The sequence below is a fragment of the Crocodylus siamensis genome, chromosome 8 (genome assembly GCF_052110815.1).
Source record: "Crocodylus siamensis isolate JL-2025a chromosome 8, ASM5211081v1, whole genome shotgun sequence".
Lineage (NCBI taxonomy): Eukaryota > Metazoa > Chordata > Crocodylia > Crocodylidae > Crocodylus > Crocodylus siamensis.
The window spans coordinates 46,541,378-46,561,205 of record NC_143402.1 but is presented as its reverse complement, the minus strand read 5'-3'; the positions used below and the strand labels follow the sequence as shown (position 1 = coordinate 46,561,205).

General features: G+C 44.0%; 1 protein-coding gene across 2 annotated transcripts in view; it reads left to right on the top strand.

The window, feature by feature from the left end:
• The first annotated feature begins 495 nt into the window (after positions 1-495).
• LOC149858413 (Krueppel-like factor 5) overlaps positions 496-19,828 on the top strand; it is a 45,584-nt gene continuing 26,251 nt past the window's right edge. Inside the window, exons 1-2 of one of the 2 annotated variants that reach the window (XM_090058950.1) lie at positions 496-601; positions 786-1,002. In XM_090058950.1, the coding sequence (XP_089915076.1) occupies positions 835-1,002 (168 nt within the window). In that variant the 5' untranslated portion in view covers positions 496-601; positions 786-834. Of the gene's footprint in view, positions 602-670; positions 1,003-19,828 lie in introns of those variants that run through there. The other variant, XM_090058951.1, reaches the window with a different exon arrangement.

The following is a 19,828-nucleotide window of genomic DNA, read 5'->3' as shown; positions in this document are numbered from 1 at the left end:
AGCAAACTCCCCAAAAGAATCCTACAACCATGTCAGTTAGGCCCAGATTCACAAAGAGATTTATGTACCTAACTCTGGTTTCTGTTGAAACCAGTGGAAGTTAGGAGACTAAGCAGGAATTGGTTGCTTAACTATCTTTGTGGATCTGGGTGTTATGCCTTGCCAACTGTACAGCTATCCTGGCAAACATCTCTAATGGAGATACAGAGTTGTTTTGCCATGGTGGTTTGTACCAGTCCCCCAAATGAAATAAGCTATGCTGATCAAAGGATTTTTGTGCCAGTCTAACTGCATCTATACTAGGACATTTTGCTGGCATAAAGATGCTGCGGTCACATTCTTACTGGTTGCTCATACACTGGCAAAAGTTTCTAGTGCAGACCTGGCTGTGGATTCTTGTGCAACTTTGTACTGATCCTTTTTTCTCTTTCTTTCTAGGTAGACCTGATACAGGTAACATGGCTGATGGAAAGATCCACAGCAGCCCAGCACTCATTTTATCTTGTATTACCTTGAAGGAGATGTCAGCTGGTTTATTGGCCAGAGCAGCATTTGCTCCAGTCCTGATTGGCTCATCCAACCTGTCATTGAAGTTTTCCAGGTTAGTGTGCCTCCTACTTCAGGACAGGTAAAGCTTTTCTGTAACAGATCAGACTTCTTAAGGCTACAGTGCACCTGGATTCCTAAGGATTAGCAACGGGCTTGCTTCCGAGTTCTTGACTCCCTTCCAATTTTGTCCAAAAAACCTCTTTTTCCTTTTTTTTCCTTCTACCCTTCTTTTTTAGATTTTGGTCTGCAGCACGCTAAGGAAAAAGATAGGGGGTGACGGGAGGGATGAGCAGCAGTGGGTTGGTTCTGAGCACCCCGCTTCCTGAAGAAAACTCAGTATTTACTCCATTAAAACCAGTCACAATGTCTGGGGACTCTGCTGAAGACACCTCAGTCTTCGAAGACATCAAGCCTGCTATAAGGATCTTGGAAAACCATCATGACTTGGCACAGGTAAGCAAAAACCCAACAGCTTTTTGCGCTTGTCAGTACCCTCATTGTCCGAGAAAAAAATAATGTGCCAGCTGGTGTATTCTGGAGTTTTGTTTTCAGGATGTGACATTGTTTTAAAATAAAACTTTATATTTTATTATAATTTTTGAGAGCTAAACTAAACATTTCAGCTTAGAGCCCTCTTTCCCAGAATTAAAGAGAAGACATGAATGCGCAAACAATGCCAGATTCTCAGATGGTGTAAAGGAGCATAGTTCCCTTAAAATCGATGTCAGCTGAGATCCTGGCCTATTTGTATCTAGTTATGAAAGCTGCACCTCTTGGGTTGTCAGACTGGAAAGTTTTTCAGAGCATTCCCTCTCTTCAGCAAAAAGTTAATCAGTCAGCCAGTGACAAAAGCATAGATTTGATTTTCTGAAGAAAAACCATTTGCCTGGGAGTTGTTCCAATTTTTGTTGTTTCTTACTTAAATAGAAGAAAAAAAGTATTATTCTATTATTATTAGAAGTGCTTTGGGGAAGTGTTTTCTGCCAGGTGCGAAAGAAATAGGTTTTGATTTGTCTCTGGAACCACGTTCCATTTAGTTTGTGTCATTTGTTTGTTTCGTGGTAGGATGAAAAGGTGGAGGGGCACTCTGGTTTTAGTGGTTTTGGTTACAGGGCTGATTTTCATAGTGAAGATGTCCAAGTGGGTGGTTAAAAGAACTTGTTTTATAAAGCTGAAAACTTCTCTAGGAAAGGCTCAGGGAATTTATAATTGCCCTACAGAGGTAGTTTTTTAATTTTTCAAATCACACTCATGGAAACAAGAATGGAATTCTCCTTGAAATTCCCCAGCTCTGCTGCTTCCCTCTGTGAACAGCAAAGCCAGAGATAAAGAGCTGGATAAGCAGCCTAGAAAGTGACTAGTACGGTGCTGAAAACACACACACGCACGCATACACACACCCCTTTTGTCGGGGAGAAGAATGGCAGTTTGCAGTTGCATTTCAGCTATTAAAAACCATGATGGGGGAAATAAATGTTCCAGATCCTTTCTCTACAGCAAAGATCCCAGATGCAGAGAAGATTGCAACATCTCATGCCTGGTGAAAGCTCCGAGCATAATGACTCCACTCGCACTGATTGTGGGGATGGTTGTGAAACTTGGGTGGTGTGTCTTATGGGGGAACCATTTTAAAACGTTAGGTGCCGTAATGTTTTCAAGAAGTACTATGGCCTTCTTGCTTGTTTAAGGTAAAATGCAGGATTCACAGGGGCTGTTTCTCACCAGTGTTTCCTTCTGCTGTCTTAAAGACAGGTGGTCTTGGTCTTTCCCTTTTTTTCCGTTCACCCGTGTTGGAATGAACAAGAGCTTTGGAAATAGTCCTTCAAAGGAGTTCTGGGAAAGAAGTAAAATCCACTGGGACCAATCAGCCTTGGTGTAACACTGCTGATTTCAGTGGATTTATAGCTAGGACCAAGTCAGCTTCAAAGAATTACTCTTCTTGGAGCACAAAGAGATATCTGTAATGTCAACAACTTTGGCTCAGGACTTGGGAGTTTGGAAGGTCTTGTTCTTAGTGCTGTTTCCTCATAGAGCTATCAGCTCTTATTCCCTAGAGAAGCCTGCATGGGTTTTCCCAGGTTCCCACATATTCTGTAGTTGCATTGCTCTAATTTGTCTTGCTAAGTTGCTGCACTAAATTGGCTAATGATTAACCCCAAGTGCACCTTTATCACACGCCATTTTGTGGTAAGCACCAGAAAATGCCACAGGCCTATGTGTTAGGCCATGGAAAGGGGGGTGGTTGGGGGATACAGGAGCCTGGTATCAGTTCCTAATTCAAGTAGATATGCATTTTTGTTACTGTCCTTACCCTACTCGGCATATTTTGTCCACAACCCACTTTGGTATTCAGCTGCTGGATCTCCCATTGTGCCAGTCTTCCTTGTGCCGTCTGTGTGTGAATGGCATGAGCATATCCATGAACCGTGGTTCTTGGGCATGATGCAGCATGTCATCTTCCATTGACTTTATATAGGCAGAGAAGGGAGAAGAGCTAAATAAAAAAGCCCTGGCTCTTTACAGACTCAGTCGATTCTGATTTACATCTTGGGACCTTTGCAGAATTCTGGCTGGTCACCGCAGCTCAGATCTACCGGGGTTAACAAGGATTCTGAGGATAGCCAAAAAGCAGAGTGAATTAGCTGGTGTTGAGCTCCATTTTGTAGTCACTGCGTAACACCCAAGCTGGTGCTCAGGTAACCACAAGCCACGCTTATTTTTGAAGTACAGGGATGACTCTTCTCTGCATCTGTTTCTCCAGCTGGCATGTCCCACATGCAGCCTAGTGTTCTGCTGCCAGCCATTCCCTTGTGCCTGTGATTCCTGGGCTGTCTGGGAGGGAGTGGCATACAGCCCACCCAGTGAGTCCCATCTTGGCTCACTAACTTATTCCACCGCCTTCTTTTGATTTCAGCAGTATCATGCAGATGTTCATGAGTGGTGTGATGGAGGAGCCCTGTAGTAGACTACATGGGAAGGGTGGGGCTGGGAAATCCGAGACAATGCAGTGAGGCCAAAAAGAAATCTCGGGGGTGGATATGACAACAGTAGAACATGAGGCAGGGTACTGCAAGGTGGCTTGGACACCAGAAAGTAAAGCATGTGTCTGCTGGAGTCTGACAGCCTGCGGTACAGGTGGGACACAGGCAGCCACTGGGGTTTGTTCTTTCCACTCTGAGGGTAGTCCCTTAGTTGGCTGGGTGTGGTAGCGATCTGGGCCCCCTGGAAGCTGGCTCTCCAGCAGCAGGACTGGGGCAGGGGATGCTGTTAGCTACTCTGACTTCTCTTCCACCAGTGGAAAAAAACATGGGCTCATTAAGTTTTCCATTCCCACGATAGGACCATGAGGGAAACAGTTCCAGCCTTCAGAAACATGGCCAGAGCGGGTATGCAGGGCAGCCCAGTCTCCTGTCTGGCCTTGGGACCAGCCTGGACTATTCTGGACATGCCTAACCTTTGTTCTCATTGTAGCAATCACAGCACCTGAGACCCAGTCAGGATCCGGACCTGGGATGAGTTAGTTTGGAGAAGGGAGGACTGAGCAGGGAAGGGGGCAATTTGATAACAGTTTTCAAATATAGAAAGGGTTTTTATAAAGAGGATGGTTGCAGAGGGCAAGAAATAATCATTTTGAATTGCAAGAAGGGAGATTTAAGTTGGATATTAGGAAGCATTTTTTAACTATGAAGTGGTTAAGTACTGGGGCAGATTACCCAGAGGGGCTGTGGAATCTCCATCCTGGGAAGTTAAGTGTAAGTTAAATGAACACCTGGCCGGGATGATTTAGAAAGGGATGATCCTGCCCTGAGGAGGGACAGCCAGAGGTCCCTTCCAGCCCTATTTTCTTATGATTCTATGGACTCATTTTTAACCTCTGGCCCTGCGACTGCTGGGGGAGGCCAGGTTGCCCCAGACTTCCTCTCTAATAGTGGGGGTGGATACCATCTTCATCTCTTCTTCAGCTAATCCATTTCTGGAATGCTTACTGGGACAGGCCAAGCCTTCATCATTGCTGTTGTTACTGGCATCACCATCATCATCAGTAGTAAAATTTCCAAAAGCACACAAAGTTCAAGGTGGTCATGATTCATGGATCCAGTTAGGGGCCCTTTATGTCAAGGGGTCCTAACAAAGAAGCTTAGGGCATGATATTGTTTGTTTCCTTTATATCTGGGGACAGGTGCGGGTTTAAGCTTCACTCTGATCTTTGTTATTATATTTAAATGATTCAATGAAAAGTTTGGCTAAGGTGTGGTTGCAGCTAGCTCTCTGAGCTAGAGGTGAATGCGGATCAACAGATTCCTTGAGGCCAGGTGCCATTATACTCATTCTATCGCACTTGCATAACAGAGGCCAGGGAATTTCACTCAGTGATTTTTGCTTTAAGCCCAGTGGCCTGTGGTGAGCTAGAGAACGTCAAATATACAAGAGCAACAGGTATGGGGTGGGGGATATCCTTAGACTGAAAACCAGCTTCTTCATAAGCAGAGAGGACTGACTTTACCTGCATTTGTAGACAGCTTATTCTAATGCACTGATGTACATTGGGACTGTGGATTGCACTGACTTGATTTAGTTTGCCAGGTGGGGGTTCATTGGAAGGTATCTGTAAGCTCAGGGCATCCAAGCATGGGAGCAAAAAAATGGGAACCAGCCTTTCCCCTCTTGGTTTGGTGGCACCCGTGGGGAATTTGTATATCCAAGCTCATCCCAAAGGATTTCATTAATTAAACAAGCAAATTCTCTCTCATCTTTTGCTGGCACTAAGCATTCAATCCTGGCCCAGCCACAGAATGTCTTGCTCTAGTGAGCTGGATCTTTGTACCAGGAATATGCCTTGGGCTGAGACTGAGTAAGCACTGAGAGAGTATTGACTCTGTGGTTTGCATTATGTTCTTCTGAGTTTGGGTCTGATTCACCACCCATTGTAGCAAATGAAAAGACTTCCATTGATTTCAAACGATTTTGAATTGGGTCCTATATTACAATGCTGTATTGCTCTCACTTGGTTGTGAATAGCATATCTTCCTGCATACTTCCCTAGTTTTTAGGAATCCCCTGAAAAAAACACTCCTCCCAAGCACATAGAATGAAGACAGCTCGGGATAGTTGGGCTCTTCAAAGGCTGAGAGCTCAAAAAAGCCCACTTCCAAAAGTGGCTGTCGTTATGGGAATCAGGCACTTGGGTCATTGAGAACAGACCGGGGGATATTAGGTTCTGTGTGCTTGCCCCATGTCCTCAATTCTCTAATTGGAAGGGATGGTGCTATTTGAAGTCTGCAAACCAAAGGAGAGCCAGCTAACCAGGGCTAAATTCAGCCATGAGCTGCTTTCTGCCATAAGCCAGAAAAGGACTTATTAAGTGCAGCTGCTGAATGATTCAGTCTTAGAGGCCTTGTATTTTCACAGGAAAGCAGCTTGGATCTGAACAGTCATTGCACTTAGTAGTGAGGAGAAGCTACAAATCATCCCTGATCTAAAGGTCCCTGGCCAGGGACGACTCCTGGGGCTTTCCAGAGCCAGTTATAGGGCTCTGCAGGGAAAGGGTGAGGTCCTCTGGGGAAGTGGCTAGCACCTGATAGAATCAGCTCCCTCCCATGGGGGTTGCAGCTCCTAAACTGGCTTGTTCCATTATTCCAGGTCTTTGCTGGATTGTATGACCTGGAGCTTCTTTTAGAGCAAGGCTGGAAAACAAAGGCATCACTCCCTTGATTACCTTGGTCTTTGATCTGAGAGAGAGAAGTTTGCTTTCCCCTCCTGCTGCTTGTTAAGTGGTCGTTAGCCGAGCATTAGGATGATTAGCCAGCAGGGCTCAAGGTTACTAATGAATCCAGTGAGCTACCAACAAACCAAGGCAAACAAAGCTAGTGACTCTGTCTTGCTTTACCTGGCCTCTCTTCTTCCTTTCTCACCAGCAGCACTGGGTATGGGGATTACTGAGCAGAGCAGCAGGCTGCTGCAATGCCCTGCATACCCCGTCCCCGGCTGTTTCTCTTGCTGTGGGTTATGTCTAAACTAATATTGTCTCCTGTCTGTGTATAGTCTGATACACATTTTTTTTTAGGGCAGCCAGTTATCATGGACTCCTAGGCTAGTGTGTAGAAGTGGACTCATTTCCTGTTTGACTTTGGACTAGCACATAATCTAGCCTCTAGAACAGCAGTGCTGAGCAGTCAAAGCTGAAATTGAAGTCAACAGGAGCTCTGGTTTGAATCTAATGGAAAAATCAAGCCCTGGGCATTTCAGACGGGGCACTCAAAATTAGTGGTGAATACTTTTGACCTTAATCTTTTTGTGCCAGATAAATGCCCAGATCTAGAAATTCCTTATCAATTGTGCATTGTGGCAAGCATTCCTTCCTGGCCCCTACACGCCTGCAGTGTCAGTAGGACAGGAGTCTTGAAGAAACATAACTTTACATTTGCCTCTCTGAAACGGTCTTTAAGGTACTACCCTGTCCTGCCCTTTACATGATTTGAGAAGCTGGTGAATTATCTGCTTTATCTCCTTAACGCTCTGCCCATGGCTCTTACAGTGTATATAGCTACTGGTGGTAAAATCCTTTTGATTTTATCTGTGGTCTCCTGCAGGATGTTCCAGCTGTGTTAAAAATCATGGATTTTGATTAGTTCTAAAGGCTGTGCTCATTAAGCTAGGCAGAAACTTAAAAGCCTGGTAGCTGAAGGGCTGAATAAACGTGAGTGCAAGAGAATGTTGCTTCAGGATAATGAGTTTTTCTCTATTTCATGGAGTTTATTATAAAGGCTGCTCTCAGTAAATGATTCACCAGAGAAATAATAGTGCATCCCAGAGCATGTAAAGCTAAGCTTCCCTGTGACTCCTGTCCTACTGACACTATGTACAGAAGATAATTTCCCCATGTAATAATCTCACTACAGCCAATCAATGTTTTTACTGGAAAGGTTTCCACACCTCTCTCAGCTCTATGAATATTTTCACTGAAAATGTAATATTGGCTTCATTTTTCTGATTTTCATCAATTTTATTTTAATATGATTTGAATCAAAATGAAACATTAGGGGTTTTTTCCCCCTACTCTACTTTCTGCATTGTTGTCCCTGCCTTTTTTTTTTCCATTTTCACTCTTTTCCAATTAGAGAAATGGGAGAGAAAAGGGCCTGACAGGTGCAAGGAGATCTTTTTTTTCATTTCAGTTTGAACCAGCTGAAATCAAAACAAAACCTTTCCTTTAGAAACTGCACAATTTGATTTTGACCAGAAATTCAAAATGTCACTGAAAAAACTTGAAGAAAATGAAGAATGAGGTTTTTTTGCCTTTGAAATTGCTCATGGAAGATTATTGCCATTTTCTGACCAGTTTTGGCTGTCACAAAGATGGCAATGAGTAACAGTTTCTGACTGAGGATTGGATCTGAGGGTGTTCAAGCCACCTCTGCACATGCACATGTTTTAACTGAAACATATTTAATGATAAAACCCAAAATGCAGATTAAGCAACATCAGACTGTTTTCTGAATTCATTATGATGTTTGTCAAATCACTCCTTTCAGCGAGAAGGCAAACTCCCTGAAAGAATTCAAACTTTACTTGATCTTTTAATTTGTAATGACTTTATTTCACTATTTCATTTTTATTTCACTTTAAAAATGTTTTAAAAACCCCACCCAATACTGGAAAAATTCCTAACACTGAAAATAAGTCTTTCTTTAGGGACAGGACAAACACATCACTTGACCAAAACTGGATTTATTGTTGTTCTGTTTTTGGATTTGCTGAACATTGTGAAAAAATGTATATTGTATATACAGTAATATATAGCATAATATCTTGTATATGTTAAGTATATGTTGAAATTTGAGGTTGAACTAAGGAACACCCTCCCCCCCCCCAATTCGTCGCTACAGGTTTTTGTCGAACTTCTAGCAAGGAGTCTTCCTCCACCTCTACCCCCACTGCATCTTGGCATCAGCACAAAATGTTTTCAAATTTGGGAGGCGAGCCAGCTCCTTTGTCATACAATGTGACCTTCCTTGTGCCTGACCGAAATCACTTTGGTGTCTAGGCAATGCCATCTGGGAAGGAAAGTATCAGCAAAGGACACTCCACTACATTTCCTCCCTACTCATCCCTGCACTGGCAGAATTACTCAGAATAACACCCCTGATTTCTCCCATCATCCAACCTTCCCCCAAAAGATTTGGGCCTTCTAAGAACAGCATCTCTTCCTATCCCACACAATGACTTGAGAGGGGTCAGGCCCCTCACCCTGGCCTAGCCATGTGCTTTGGCTGTTTCTGATCTTCCATTTCCTCCTTCATTGGCTTTATCTTATTATATGTGATCTACTAGTTTAGATTCAAAACTGGATTGATAACTCTGGAGACTGGCATGTCCTTGTACCCAGGGCAGGGATAAAATAGCCAGCAACAAGGCAGGTTTCTGCCCTCACAATTTAGTGCCTCGCCTGGAAGAGCCATTGTGAAGGGAAAGGGGGGAGGTCAGTCTCCATGCTCCATTCAGCCCTTGGGTGCCCTACCAAGAGTGCAAGGGTGGTGTGATTACTTTGAGAAAGCAGTCCCACAGGAACTCGCCTGAGACAGGGAGCCAGAGAGGTCACTGAAACCATTAGATGGTAACAGTGGATGCAGATGTCCAGAGCTGGATTTGTATTCATTGTGGGTGGGTGAGCAGCTCTGTTTTGCCAGCTCTGATTAGCTGGTAGTAGGCATGTGGGTGCACTTGCCTGTCTCTTCTTCTTTGCATGTGACTGTTGGGCTCAATCTTCTTTTATTTAGGGAGCAGCCCAGGGCCTATATTGTTCAAGGCCCCTTTGTTTGATTTCTGAGGGTATGATGTCAATCCTTACCCCGGGCATCAGTGTCAGCTTTTTGCAGGGGTGGATCCTGATGCAGGAATCAGTTGTGTCTGGGCTGCAGCCAACAGGAATGAGATAATGTGAGAAGAGCTCAGGTTTCCACAATCCTAAGGCTTCCACGAGGAAGTGAACACGTAGTCATGAAAGGTGGGGTGGAGTTTAACCCCTCTCTTGCCAAACCTACTCCACAGGAACATGGATATTTGTTCTTCTTCCCTCTGAATTGCTCTGAACATCTGGCTAGGGCTGTGTGAGGGAAGGGTACAACAATGTGCAGCCTGGGGGCTGAAAGCAGGAGGCCTCCACTGCAGTGACACCATGGGGAGCTTCATCCCTTGCCTGATCCTGCCTTAGGGCCACATAAACATCCCCTGAGCTAGTCTTGGTTCTCCCCTGCCCAGGGCACCCTCCTGCCAATGCGTGGTTGTGAAATGTGGGACAGAAGGGAGCAGGAAGGAGTTCAGGGAAATGAAATGACACCGGGACTAGATGTTCCCAGATCCAGTCTGAGGCTGGGAGGAGCTGTTACGGCATTCCAGATCAAGGGTCCCAATAGCAGGATTTTCCGGGGTCTTTCAAAGCAGTATCTTGCAAGGTGTCACTGATCAGGCAATAGCTCCATCACTGAGAGGGCTGGCAAGTCTGTGACTGCTGCAATAGAGAGAGAAGCTTGGCCTGAATCACTTACTTGATCTCACCTTCATTTTGCTAAATGTTAAGAGGCATTTCTTTTTGGGCAGCTATATTATGTACATAGTTTGCTTTTCAGGGGATTCAGAGCAATCTCAACTCTGTGTCTAGGCTATTGGACAACAGTTTAATAAGGAATAGACTGCAGATGGTTTCAGATATGGGTGGCCTTTTTATTTAGGTCTGTACAACACCTAAGACTATTCAGGTCTGTATGGTACCTAGCATAATGAGATCCTGGGCCAGGATGGACCCCTCAGTGATACATGGTACACACAACAGTATTGTTAATCGTAATAATTACCGAATGCTGTCCATGTCATTTACTGTGCTGTCAGAAACTATGTGCAGGGCCCTATGGTGGCCACATGCATGAAATTCAGGGGGAAGTCCCCAGTTCAGAGTTTCTATTTGGCATGGAGGATGATTGAACAGTCCCTTGCTTATTTCAGGTATCTTGAATTTGCAATGTTGCCATTCCTCAGACCCTTGCATTCCCACAACATGACAGCATTTTGCCATTTGCTGGGTCAACAGAATTGTAGATTTACTTATATTGAATAGGCACGTTAGTGATTCAGAATGACTTGCAAGGGCTAAATCCTGCCCTTTGTTGCACCACAGCCCATTGTTTTTTTCTATTTGCGGGGGAGGGGAGCAATTGCTTGAGCCAGGACTCCTGCCTGAATCTTAGATTTACACTGGTGTAAATCGGAAAAGACTTTAGTGACATGGGAATATTTTCATTGGGACCCATGACTCAGCCATTTATTTGTAGGTGCTATTAAATCTGCCAATCCATTTATCCTTATCGGTGTAAATGTGTGTGACTAACATGTGTACACATGTTCACTGGCTGACATCACAGGCTCTTGTGAAGTTATGTAGATGTCACAATCCTTGCTGTTGTGGTCAAGACACATGCACGCATCTGAAACAGGCTTTGTGTTCCTAGGGGTGCCACACATCAGTCAGGGTCATTCAACATGTACTCCCCAGGGCTTTCAGTTAGCTCCTACTAGAGCCAGTCATAGCAATGGGGGAAGGAACTGGGATGGCATGACAGAATGAGCTCACTCGTTTGCCTGTCTATGCAAATACAATATTTTTACTGGTCTCAAACTGGGCAAGTTTTTGTGAGTCTGATTCACTTTCCAACCTCGTGGGTCAGGATGAAATCTTTGGAGCTCTGAGTTAACAGAGCTGTAAAGCTGAGATATGCTGAAGGAGAATCACACCCAGGAGGTTAGCTCTGAACCAGGTCACTATTGGAAGAGTGATCCATTTGTTTCCCCAGAGAATGAATCAAGCTTCTGCCCATTCAGCCCAATGCAGTGTTGAGTGTTCATAGAGCACAAAGCCATAGTCAGAAGTTACCAAGCCAAACCAGAGGCTAAATCCATCTGTCTTCATCTTAGAAAGTATATCCTTCCCTGGTCTCCATAGTTGGTTCCTTGCACACAGGATTGGCATAGATGTCATATTCAGTGTAGGGAAGAGAGAAGCCATACAGGGGTACAGATCTCTGTGAGACATGGAGCTCTGCTCTGTGTGAGACTTTCTGAGCATTAATGGAGAGGAAGGGATTTCCTCGGATGGGGCCGGTAGATGATCCTCTCTGGTCCTTCCTTCAGCCTGACAGAGGAAGTTGCTAAGGAGGTGGAACCTTCTCAGGTTATTAGGTCGCAGTTGTAACAGTAAAATGCCCCTGAGGAGCTCTTCATGGAGGACTTGGGTCCAAGTGTGTGGCAAGCCGAGCCTTGAATTTCTGGTGGGTGGGTGGTGCTGGGTGGTGTTTACCAGCATTTCAGGAGCTGGGATATGGGTGTACCCACCTGTTGTTCTGGGAAGTGCCACACATTCTTCTGGTTTTCTGCTGTGTGGTTGCTCGGTGGAATTTTTGCTCCTTCCCGCTAAGGGAAGATGATGGTCCAAGCATGCGAGTGCCTGTCTGGGACTTGGAAGGCTCAGGGTTAAGTCCCTGTTCAGTTACAGACTTTCTGTAGGACCCTGGGCAATATACTTCCTGATAGTTTTCATTGGCCTTCAGAGCCCGGTCTGAAGTCCTTGTGAGGTCAGTGGAAAGTCTCCTCCTGCCTTCAGCTGACTTTGGATCAGAACCTACAGCAGGAGCTGCTAAAAGCGGGAAGATTTGAAGAATCACAGTCATCTCCCTTTTTTATTTCTGTAACTTCTGAATCCCATCTGTGAGGCAGAGATAAACCACTGCTGTTAAACAAGAGCAAGGGATAAGTGAAACAGTTTGGCTTAACTTTAAGCTCATTGAAGCTCGATGACTTTATGTATTTTGCATGAAAGTTGCTGGGAAATGTGCTGCTTTGGAGCAGTTTTGATGTAGAAAAAATGGAATGGGGGAAAGGGACTGAGGCAGACACGGAAGAAGAAGTCTGTGTTCCACATCCACCACTCCCCCTGGAATCTGCTTTCTGTCTCTGACATGGAGCATTCTTAGCCGGTTAGGTATAAAAGCATAATTTATTTTTGAACCTTACAAAGATTTTAGTTAAAATGAGGAGCTGAGTGATTAACTGCCATGGAGTAAATTACCTGATGAATTTCCCTTTATTTCCATTCACAAATTGTCTGTGGGAAGATAATATGATTATAAGATTTACTTAGTGTGCAAAATTATTCATGAATATCTTGGGCAAATAATTCATGGCAAATAATTCATGGCCAACACATCACAAACATCTTACTGTGAGTTTTTTTGCAATTCATGCCATGTTGCTTAGTTATATAAATCCCATGTCCTTTTGTTTCCTGCCTTGAATAGATGAGTTATTTATCTAACCAAGAAATCAAATATTCCAAACGGCAAGTAATTACAGCTACTACTGTATTATGTGCAAAACTAATCTGATTACAATATTTACCAGTAGCAAACTATTGGCTAGTAACAGGAGTTACATGACATTGTTTCTGCTCTGTGATTTGTGGTTACATATCATTTTCTTTCAAAATCTGAGCTTGTTTTGCAAGCTCTCAAAATAGTGTGAGGAGATCTTCAAACCAACAGCCTCAAACTGCAAGCTGCCCCCCCACATTTAAACTGAACCTTATACAAACTCAGTAATGTTCACTGAGATCGGATATGGCTGGGTAATAGTTAAAAAATGTTTTCTTTACAATGGGATTTGGACCTTCCTGCTTCTATGTGGGACAGAAAACACAAAGGCCAAAATATTTCCAGGAAGCCTGTTTTTGTGGTATTTCCAGTCTGACCAGAAGAGGAGGTCCCGGAAAAATCAACGGCAATGAAATCTGTTTAGATCCTCCTGCTTCAGTGCATAGAATTTGCTACTCAAGCCAGAGAATCTTTTTTGCTTATCAGGTCATGTAAAAACTCTGCAGCCGCTGTGACTGGGGGCTTCTGAATCAGTTCAAAAGAGGACAGTGATATGTGCTCATATGCCTATGCATATTATTTTGGCCCTGTGGGTATTTTTAATATTGTGTTTGCCACATTCTTTTTTCAAGAGTGACCTTTATAGATTTGGACCTAGAACTTGTAGAAAGCTTTCAAATGAAAAACCTTCCTGCCAAAATAGAGGGTTTACCATGTTAGAGGCTTTTCATTGGATAAACATCAATTCTGACTACATTTCCCATTTTTTCCCAAGGGTAAATTCACAATAGGATATTTTGAATCAACATTCCAAAATATTGTCATTTCAAACCAAAGTATTTCTTTTTGATCAACACTATGAACAATTTTGTTTTGCTATTTCTGGATCAAGATTTTTCTGGATTTTTTTTTTTTAATGACAAGATTTTGACTTTTCAGCACAATTTAGGATAAAAATAGATGCGAAATATCCACATTTCCCCCAGACGGAACATTTCCTTCGTTTGGGTGCTTTGCTCACATAAAACTTTATTGCCCCATATACACCCCCCTGCTCCTTAATTAACAATTAACAATAACAAATCACTTACTGCGAACTCAGCCAGATACACATGTCTTTACATGTATAGAGTAGGGAGGGATTGAGGTGTTTCTTTCTCACAGTTATTGTAACAAGTTCATGGGTGTACCTAAGACTTCATGGCTGCTTTTATGGCAAAAGAACTGAGATTCTACAGGGTTTGAGTTAAAGACCTGGGCAACTCTGTTAGCAATACAGGGACAAGGCAACACAGATGAACAGTTCTGGATTCTATTAAATAAAGGGCAGTGGTGGATATATGTCCACACATGAACACACACTCTCACTCACTCTGATTCATGATAATGATGCTTGTAGTAACACCCACCAGCCCTAGTCTTTGTCCAGGACCCCACACTGCCAGGCTCTGTACACAGAACAAAGAGGGGGTACCTGTTCTAAAGAGCTTACAATCAAAGTATGACATTTTTCACTTTTTGTGCTTTTTCTTGTTTGCCACTGGAAAGCACCTGGCTCCTTGCTGTTCCCAGCAGTGGTACTGACCCCATGAGTGGTTGGTGTAGCTTTGCCCTTTGTGGAAATTGCTTTCTGTTTTGATAAATTCCTAGTGCAACCCAGACAAGGTTCTTTGGGTAAATCTGATATATGGAAATTCCTAGTGCAACCCAAACACCAGTAAGATCCAATACAGATTCTGGGCAAGCTAGGAATGCAAACTCAAACTGATCATTTCAACATAAGGAAAAATGAAATGCATCTGTGGCATCTGAAGAAGACTCTGGCTTTCTAAGCCAAGAGCATAAGACTTGCAGCTCTTTTTACTACTCTTCCTAGGAACAGCCACATCTGATTTAAGTCAGAGAAGTGGGGCCTAACCCCTAAATGTGGCAGTGCTGTTTCTGTACACAGGATGCAATGGTCAGGCAGCTCTGGAAAGACCAGGGGAGGGAATGGTTGAATTGCCTGTATTTGCAGGGGCTTACATTTGCATTACCCAGTGTAAGGAGAGGTTTTATTGTCCGTTTTTATTCCTTTAAACATGCCATAATAGTTTTGCAAGCCAAAACAAGTGCCACTGCTGAAAACCAGGCACAACAGTGGATGGATGGCTTCAAATGTACTGCGCAAGCAAAGCCTAGTGCTGTGTGAGCTCTAGTGTGCGCCAGCACCAGGAAATGCATTGCTTCTGTTTGTTTTTGCCAGCACTGGGCATGTAGCCCTTCCTTTGAATTCTATCCACTGCAAATGAAATGATGAGTTAACCCTTTGCTGACACCCTTTGTGCAGTCCTGCTGTTGGAGGAAGCATTGTGGCCAGAGGAGGGACTATGCAGGACTCAAGGCAGAGCAATTTCCAACTTAACCCACTTTCCCCTGCCAGGACCTCTCTTATATCCCTTCAGCCAGCCATCTATGGCAGGAGGTAGAAGGCATGAGGATGCTGGGGACAAAGTGACAGAGGCCTGGATGTTGCCAGCATGGAAGAGCAAGGAAACAGAGCTAGTATGGACATGTGGCTCGAGAGCACTCAGCTTCCAATGGGGAGTGAGTGGAGCAGACCCTGTGGAAGCAAAGGGACCCAGGAGAGGCAGGAGACAAGTTCATTCCTCACCTAAGCTGTGCATTCAGTCTTTGCATTAAAGAGAACCTTGTACCTTAGCCTTTGGACATGGGTGATGGGTGATGAGTTTTTTTCACCTCATGGAGCCTTGGCTGGGATTGAAATCATGCAGGACCTATGATTTCATCACCCAGATGCTAAAATAACACTGGTGCTCTTATCTCAGGTTATCCTAACCCAGAGCTGCACGTTGGGGCTTTTAAAAGCCCCTACAATAGAAACAATAATAATGGAATACCGATAAGCCAGCTCTGGGCACTATGCTTTAGTCAACTACTAGTGCTTTCTGTGGGTGTTGTGGAAGGCCTCTGAATGGTCACATGCAGTGCCATGTGTCTGTACGGATAATCTGCTATTACACTCTGCTGCGGTTTAGTGCAGTAGAGCCTGACCTGCTGCCCATTAAAGTCAATGAACAGATTCTAATTGATTTTGATGGGCTTTGGGTCAGGCCTATAGTCAACTAGGTAAGAAATTGAAAGAGCCTGACTAGAGACTGGAAAAGAGCCTTTAGAAATCCCAGTGCTGAGTTGACTTCATTTCTTATCACTAGCAAGCATCCTAGAATGGGATCATGTGAGCATTGGTCCCTTGTTTGGGACTTATCAGGGTGTGCCATGAATTCTGGAAGGGCTCATTCATAGCTCCGCTGCCTCCTTCCTTGCTTTCTTTCCTCCTTTTTTTGTTGTTGTTGAAATTTTAAGTCTTGGGTCAAATCAGTTAAATCAGTTCCGAATCCTATCAACTGAGTAGAGCACAATTGTTCTAGTCTGTGTGGTGCTGCCACCAGCAAGTATCCTACCTCCCAGACTCTTCAGCCTGGAGCGTCAGATACTCCCAGATCCATGGCAGGCATCCTGCATGCAAGCCTGAAGCCCAGAGGTCTTGGAGTTCATATGCCCCCTAATCTCGCTTGGCCCTAGCCAAAAGGCCAAAGGAGCAAGCTAGAGGGAGAGCCCAACAGCATTCCCCCATCACTGTAAATTATGTAGCCAATTTTCTCTCATTGGGTGGCTTTAGTAGACTGTCTTAGGGGTACTGTCTGCAGTGCAATGGGCAGGTCTCCACCAAGACATTCAAGGCTGAGAAGAAGGGGATCTCCCCTGTTAAGTCAGTAAAACCACCGGTGCCAAAATGATCATGGTATCTCCTCTGCCAGATAAGTTTCCTTGTTTTCTTGCAGAGATTGTGCTCTGCATATGGGATAAAACCATGCAGGGATATATTGAGTGCTGCTTTGCTCTTTAGGGTGACTGCTTCAACAGTGGGGCTAGGTTAGATGCCTTAAAGCAGGCAAAAACCAGATCTAGGGCAGAGGCATGTAGTTAAAAAAGGTCTAAGTAGCCATCTCAGGAGCTTCCAAAGGATCATGCAATGGAAAAATGCTACTTAAGGTCTGCACTACTGTGTAAGAAGAAGGAAGTCAACTTCCGCTTTGGGGTAGCAGTGCCTCTAGTTACCCTCATGTCCAACAGGCAGGAAGTGCCCCTTATTTTCCTGGAATAATTCATCCAGTGACACTTCCTGCCCTATCACAGTAGCTGGTCACTCTCTGGCAGGGTACCTGAGATTTTTTGGCCAGGCTGTGGGAAAGAGCCCAGACTCTGGATGGACAAGTGATGAGAAGACTTAGCTAGTATTTGATCCAAGGTGAGATGAATTCGGCTGAGGGAACTCCTACAATGAAGAGTTAGGCTTTTTTAGGTTAATTAATAGATTTATTTTTGATGATTTCTGTCCCTTTCTCACAACCCCACATGAAAATGCTTGCGGCCTTTTCACTTGGCACACATTTGTGCTTGGGTTGGGATTGGGACTTCTCTTTGCATTCTTTGTGTATTGGCATCCCTGAAGTTCACAGCACATTTCTGAAAGACAGCATCTGATGGGCAGTTTTTCCTGTCCAACTGCAAAGCAGTACAAGGGCATACAGTGTACTAAGGCTAACGCTTGCTAAGGCTCTTTAGGAACTTGGCTGGACCAATAAAGCCTGATGGCAATTTTGTAGCCTGCTGTCTCAGCTAAAGGGAGACAACTCCCTTGTACTTGGCCTTGGTGAGGCTGCAGCTGGAGTACTGCATCCATTTTTGGGCTCCACAATTCAAAAAGGATGTGGAGAAGCTTGAGAGAGTCCAGAGAAGAGCCACGTGCATGATCAGAGGTCAGGAAAACAGACTTTATGATGACAAGCTGAGTGCCATGGGGCTCTTTAGCCTGGAAAAGCGCAGGCTCAGGGCTGATCTGATGGCCACCTATAAGTTTATCAGGGGTGACCACCAGGATCTGGGGGAATGTTTGTTCACCAAAGCGCCACAAGGGATCATGAGGTCGAACAGTCATAAACTACTGCGAGACCATTTCAGGCTGGACATGAGGAAGAATTTCTTCACTGTCCAAGCCCCCAAGGTCTGGAACAGTCTGCCATCAGAGGTGGTTCAAGCACCTACACTGAACACCTTCAAGAGTAAATTGGATACTTATCTTGCTGGGATCCTATGACCCCAGCTGACTTCTTGCCCTTTGGGTGGGAGGCTGGACTCGACGATCTTCCAAGGTCCCTTCCAGCCCTAATGTCTGTGAAATCTATGAAACTAAACTTCCAAATTCTGGGTGCTTCTCCAAACCAAATGTCTGACCATCTGGGTACCCTTGTTTGACTGCCCTTTTAATCAGGATAGCTAACCTGATTTCAGATTCCCTCGAAGTTTGATGAAAAGCGTAGACCTTGTGGTTTCTTAGTGTTCTGGAACAAACTTTTCTTAGGTGTCTAGCATAGGCTTTAAAATATACTAGGTACTTCCAGTTAACCCCAATGGCAATATCCCTTAGGTCATAATGTGGATGTAGTTTAACATCTTTAAAACTGTGCTAGCTGGCTGACCTTGCACTTACCTTTGACTACAATAGAATGACAATGATTTATACCAGTTGAGGATTTGACCTCTTGACTTCAGTGGAGATACTGCCAATGGGCACCAGCTGGGGAGTTGGCTCTGTTGACTACAATGCAGTAGTGATTTACCCTAGCTGAGAACTTGGCCTCTTGTATGTGTGTCTGCCTGTGCTGGTGCTTAAAAGGAAAAAAATCTCAGGTTGTTCTCGTTGTAGGTAGGGCTGCCAGTACTATCATTAATTCTTATCCTCAGAGAGTTCCAGAAGAAATGAGGCAACAAACAGAAATGACTTCAGTTGAGGTCAATACCAAGACTAAATGATCAGAGAGACAAATATTTACCTGGGTCAATATTTAACTAGAAGGACAATAAATGCTGATATTGAACCAAATCTGTATATAAATAATTCTATTTATAACGTATATTTTTAAAGGGATACTGCCAAGTCCTCACCATGGCATTTGATTTATGTTTTTCCTTCTTATTGTTTATAATTTCCCCTTAGGGGCTTAGAAATTGTATTTCTAGCAGGTGCGTGCATGAAAAAGAAGTTGTACTGAGCCAAATTTATGTCATCTGACAACAGACTCAGTTACTGTCTGACTCAGACACACACTTGGGCAGCTGGGACTAGAATATATGACCTTCAGTTTTGAAGAGATTAGTCTTTCTTCCTTGAACTAAATGACTCCTTTTAACACTAGTGATAAGCCCTGTATGTTCTTTGCAGCCTAGCCACTAGGGAGCAACACTAGATACTCACTTATTGTATGAAAGCCTCGAGCATTCATAAATTTATTTATATAAATCACCCCATTGGCTTCCATGGGACTACTCAAGAGACTACAGTGGGTGCATCTACACATGTGCTTTACTGTAGAGTAGACTGTGGGCATGTCTACATGGGACACTAACTGCAGAGTAGCCAAATAATATGGTGCAGTGGTGTATCACAGAATAATAGTGCTTATATGCTACTGTGCAGTAGCATCACTAAAAAGGCATTTTCTGGTGCTACCATGCAGTAACTCTGGCTACTGGGCAGTAGCGTCTCATGTAGATGCACCCAGTAAAGCATCACTACATGTGTAGTGGTATTAGGCCACAGTAAACTAATTAATTCTGCAGTAAGATAGTACTGTCCCCAACAGTACTATCAGGGATAATACTATCTTACGGCAGGGTAATTAACTGAGATTAAATGCATGTGTAGATACTGACTGTAGGTGTAAAATGCACTCAGTCAACTCAGGCAGTAGGGGGAAGACTCCTGCCTGCCTTCTAGCCATAGCGCTCTGCACTTCAGC